The sequence below is a fragment of the Populus nigra genome, chromosome 12 (genome assembly GCF_951802175.1).
Source record: "Populus nigra chromosome 12, ddPopNigr1.1, whole genome shotgun sequence".
In the NCBI taxonomy this organism is placed as follows: domain Eukaryota; kingdom Viridiplantae; phylum Streptophyta; class Magnoliopsida; order Malpighiales; family Salicaceae; genus Populus; species Populus nigra.
The window spans coordinates 9,926,975-9,931,665 of NC_084863.1; the positions used below are offsets into that span (position 1 = coordinate 9,926,975).

General features: G+C 36.1%; 1 protein-coding gene across 4 annotated transcripts; it reads right to left on the minus strand.

Moving 5' to 3' along the window:
* Positions 1 to 440: 440 nt before the first annotated feature.
* Positions 441 to 4,260, minus strand: LOC133669282 (glycerol-3-phosphate dehydrogenase [NAD(+)] 2, chloroplastic). 4 transcript variants are annotated; one of them, XM_062089353.1, is made up of 9 exons: positions 3,777 to 4,256; positions 3,386 to 3,522; positions 3,173 to 3,278; positions 2,875 to 3,076; positions 2,672 to 2,759; positions 2,086 to 2,233; positions 1,215 to 1,364; positions 988 to 1,137; positions 441 to 844 (listed from the first exon to the last, which is right to left on the minus strand). In XM_062089353.1, exons 1-9 carry the CDS (start codon positions 4,146 to 4,148, stop codon positions 830 to 832), a joined length of 1,368 nt encoding a protein of 455 aa, XP_061945337.1. In that variant the 5' UTR covers positions 4,149 to 4,256; the 3' UTR covers positions 441 to 829. The 4 variants fall into 4 exon arrangements, 3 of the variants coding, with proteins under 3 accessions (XP_061945337.1, XP_061945338.1, XP_061945339.1); XR_009833865.1 differs by having other exon boundaries at positions 704 to 844; positions 988 to 1,130; positions 3,777 to 4,258; XM_062089354.1 differs by lacking the exons at positions 3,173 to 3,278; positions 3,386 to 3,522.
* Positions 4,261 to 4,691: the final 431 nt, after the last annotated feature.

Consider the following 4,691-nt stretch of genomic DNA (forward strand, 5'->3'; position numbering starts at 1 on the left):
ATTATATTTGAAAATCTAGTTTTCTTGTCAAAATATTTGGTAGAGAAATTTCCTCGACAGCTCGGCAACGAGAGGGAAGCTTTGCTGATTCTTGACGGCTGACCATTGAAAGCACTAACCCATCACATGCCAAAGGAAGCAACTTCCTTGAAATCACCTGCAACGTCAGCAGACGCAGCTAAATTACCACGGCACGAGTTCCTCAACAAAATCTATTTCAGGAGTTCTGATGGATATAAGCATAAAATGGACACCAATCTTTGGCTATCGAACTGACCAGCACGTTGTGGAGCCATGGTACCAAGGATCAACATAGAAAACTGGAATATTGCTGTTCCATAATTTGATGAAGATAGGGGATGGATTGCGCAACTGATCAGTTCAGTCAAATGATAAAATTACATTTCATGCTGTACGGTAGATGTAAGTAAAATTACAGAGAAAAAAAAACGAAAATATGAATTTTAAGTATAAGGTAGAATTACAGAATGGATGTTGCATGACAAACTAGAAAACAGAGTCTCTTGTAACGTATTATGACTTTCAAGTCACTGTTGTAACATGCATCTAAATGTACATACTCCTCTATTTCATAGATCACGAATATGATATGAGATAAATTATCTGAATTCTGAAGTGACAAGCCATGTCTTTGTGGCACATGGAAACCAGCAATGAAGACGAAATTAGTTGTGGTATCTATGATCCCCAAGATTCAGAAAGTGCCATGGGGGAAAAAGAATTTGACTAAGCTAACTTCTGCACAAAACTGTTCTTGTAATGAAATTATATTGCATGATCATCATTCATCAGGACAAAGGGCGGCGTCTCAAACTTCCTCAACCTGCAACCAAAATATTAGCTTTAACAAATAACAATTCAAGGCCATTATTTAATTCCTAAAACTGAGAGCCAAAATAGACAAGAGAAAGTAAATTGGATGAATCATAAGAAACTTTATTGAACTGAATAGAGATTTTGAATGACCTGAGGGAGACTCATCAACTCAAGAACAGCTTTCTTCGGAGTCAATTCATTATCTATGATCCGAGCCACTGCTGTTAATACTGGCATCTTAACATTATATTTCTGGGCCAATGCAATCACTGCTCCAGCTGTTGACACACCTTCTGCCACCTAGACAACATGGTCATGTATTAGCAAAATTTTCGATTATCAACAGATAATAAGTTAATAAAAGTATTTACAAGCACCTGATTCATAGAACTCAGTATATCATCAAGCTTCTCCCCAGATCCAAGCCGTACTCCAACTGTTCGGTTTCTTGAGAGATTGACAAAGCAAGTAAGCATAATGTCTCCTGTTCCTGACAGACCAGTAATTGTTGAAGGTTTGGCACCCATCTTCAAGAATAAAAGTGAAGAGGAAATTGTGAGAATGAGAACAGGGGATACAACCCATATCTTCACCAACAACATATAATAGATCTGAATATGCATTAGAAAGAAATTAGTTTCCTAAGTAAGGAAAAAAGCAAGAATCCAAAATGTAAATTAACACTGTAAAGCCAAAGCAAATGTACATTAGTCTGAATAAGAAATGTTATTCACTAATTTATTAATGCAAAACCTGTTTCCGGATCATTAAGGTAAACAAAACTTTTCCAGGATAGATCATTGCCCAGAATCCAGAGCTATTGAGTGAGCAAACATGAAAATAATAGTTGCTTTGTGCACATTAACTACAAGTGATATCTAAGATTTCAACTATAAACTGTGACTTTACAAAATGTCTTCCTAAGCAACCATTCTTTTCCTTTCCTTTTTCTCTCCTTTTCTTTTCGCCCAACATGTAGTAGAAGTCTTTGTTGCCTATTTATGGCCATAACTCCTTACCAATAACAGACATTGATAATACCAGAAAACTTTTGATTGCTCCATGAAGGCACTATAAAAAAAAAACATAAAAGCTAATAGAGATGTTAATTTTCCCAAGAAATCCTGAGCACAAGATACAGGATAAAAGAAAACAACTTACTACTCGACCTAGAAGGAACAAGAAACAGACTATATTAGAATCTGAACAAGAAAAGGCTCTTCAGATGTCACAGAACAAGTGAAACACCTTTGTAGCTAGCCATCGGATCTCTGAACAACCTTGTGCAACTAGAGCTGCCATAGAGTTATTGCCAAGATTCATTCCTTCAACAATTCCAGCGGCTATGGCAAGTACATTTTTTAGTGCCCCTGCAATTTCTACCCCTGTAACATCCCTGGAGTAATCAGAGGTTATAAACTGAACACGTACTCCTGAGTACATACATTCTCTCAACTTTCAGAAATATAAACCAGTAAAACTTTCACCACATATAGATGCGAGGCTTTGTTTAGACAATGAAACAGCTGATATGATGAATCACATAAAAGTATTACACATGTCATTGCTAGAAATAGACCAATTTGATGCATGGAGTCAACTAAAACAATAATGGGGAAATGAGGAATTAACATTATTAAGCAATCTATGATATTTGTCCAAGTTCTATTTCATGCCTTGTCTCACCCAGCAGTTTATCCAATCAAGTCTTTCCATGGGCCAGATGCTGTTGAGTAGTTAAATGCTCAATTGAAGTGGGATTCAGAAGAAAGAGAAGCATGTAAGTTTATGCATATAAAATTTGACTCCCTTTAATTTAATGAAATTAGTATACCTTGAAGTGCTGATTCTCAAGTGAGATGAAGCTAATAGCTGCTGAGTAGCATGTGCCAATTTCTTGTCCTTTGATGCCACCACCATTGCTACAAATGCAAAAGGCAATAAAAGACCAAACAATAAAAAAATCAATACCATCTAAACATGATTAAAAGTAGAACACATGGTTTCTGCAAAGGTATCATTTAATACTCAAGTCACCTGTCGGTAACTTGTTCATCAATTCCAGAGCAAAAGAAGGCCCGGATAACAAAACAAAAGGTTGGTAAGGATTCCCCAATGCTTGGGGAATAATCTGAGACATCATCCTCAATGTATTAAGTTCTAAGCCTTTACTGAGGGATATGAAAGGCAAGTCAGGATCAACATATTCTGCAATACCCTCAAGAAATGATGAACTAAACTGCATTAAGAGAGCCAAAAGTTATGAAGAATAAAATGCAATTTTAATTCTAATATCAACGCATCAAGAAAACACAGAGCAGTGCTATCAAAGAACCTGCACAGGCACAGCATGAAGGCAAAAGTCTGCATCAAGCAAAGCAGCTTTTGCATCGGTGGTGGCAATTACATTATCGGGCAGTTTATGTTCCGGGAAGTACTTGCTAATTGCAGGAGAACGCAAAAAAAAAAAACATTACAATAAAAATTTAAAAAACACAACATTCTAGAAATGAAAGTAAAAATGGAAGCATACAAGACCTAGTCCTACCAATTACAGTGATTTTCATTTATAGACTGACAGAGTAAAGGGTCACGCAGAAGCATTTGAACTTCCAAACTAGACTTTCTGTAAGCAACATGGGCAGCCATTGCCGTACCAAAAGATCCTCCACCAAGCACTACCACCTATAAAAACACGATCAATATGAACATAGAGCCAACAAATTCTCAAATGGGGCAATTATCCAAGTAATCTTGATTCTTGAAGCTTGCTAGCAGGAGTACAAACTTTGCTACCATGTGAAGCAAAAGCAAACACACATAGACATAGGAGTACTTCTCTAAGTCATTTTTCAGGGAATGTTGATAAATTTTAAATAAACATACTAAATGAATTAGAAACAGAACTAACAACACAACAAAAAGAGGGAAGAGAGAACCTTGTTAGTGCGTTCAAGAAGGTCAGTTTTGTTGTTCTTGGAGCGCCAGGAGCGGGACCAACGGACGAGCTTCTCCCAAGCAATTTGAACTACTTTGCGGCGATCCTGCTGGGACCCCTCATCAGGAGCACGGGTACTTGCTACAGCAGTGGAGTGGGGTCCTTTTTCTTTTTCTTCTTTTGAGATTGCAGAAGAAGTAACAGTTGAAAGAAAGCAAATTGTGGTAGTGGGAGTGAATGGTGGTGGTGGTGGTGGTGGTGTTTTGGAAGGAAAATTATGAAGTCTTAGAGAAGTTTTGGAGGAGGAGAGAAATTGGTGGTGGTTACAGTTCAAGAATGGAGGAGGAGGGAATTCAAGAAGAAGCGCCGCCATTGGTTACAAAATTGAACTTAAAAAAACAGGAATTAGAGAGAGTGACTGAGACTGGCTCAGACCTCCTGTCCTCTGTTTGTGTTTTACTATGTTATGCTTGATTTTATCCCTTCTGTTTTTTCTCTGGTGCTGCCAAATATTGCAAATTGCTAATTGCAAAGCGCGCGTGTTAATTCCATTATTTATTTATTTATTTAAATAAACACTTAAATTAAAAATAATTACAGAATAACAAGATTTAAAAAAAAATCAATGAAATAGCTCAGTTTAGAATTAGGAAGTATGACATTTCATGGATGTCATGATTTAATTGCAATATGTTGTGAAATTTAAAAATATTAGTAGAATAGCAAATTATTAATTGCAAAGCCTTAGAGTCACTGTATTTTCTTCTACAAAGTTATAATTTCATTCTAATTTTGATAGATACCAAGGGTTTTTTTAGATAATTATTTTATTTTGATGAGTAATAAATAGGGTATAAATATTATTTAACTCAATCCAAACTTAACCTTAGATATATACATTTATATCATACAAATA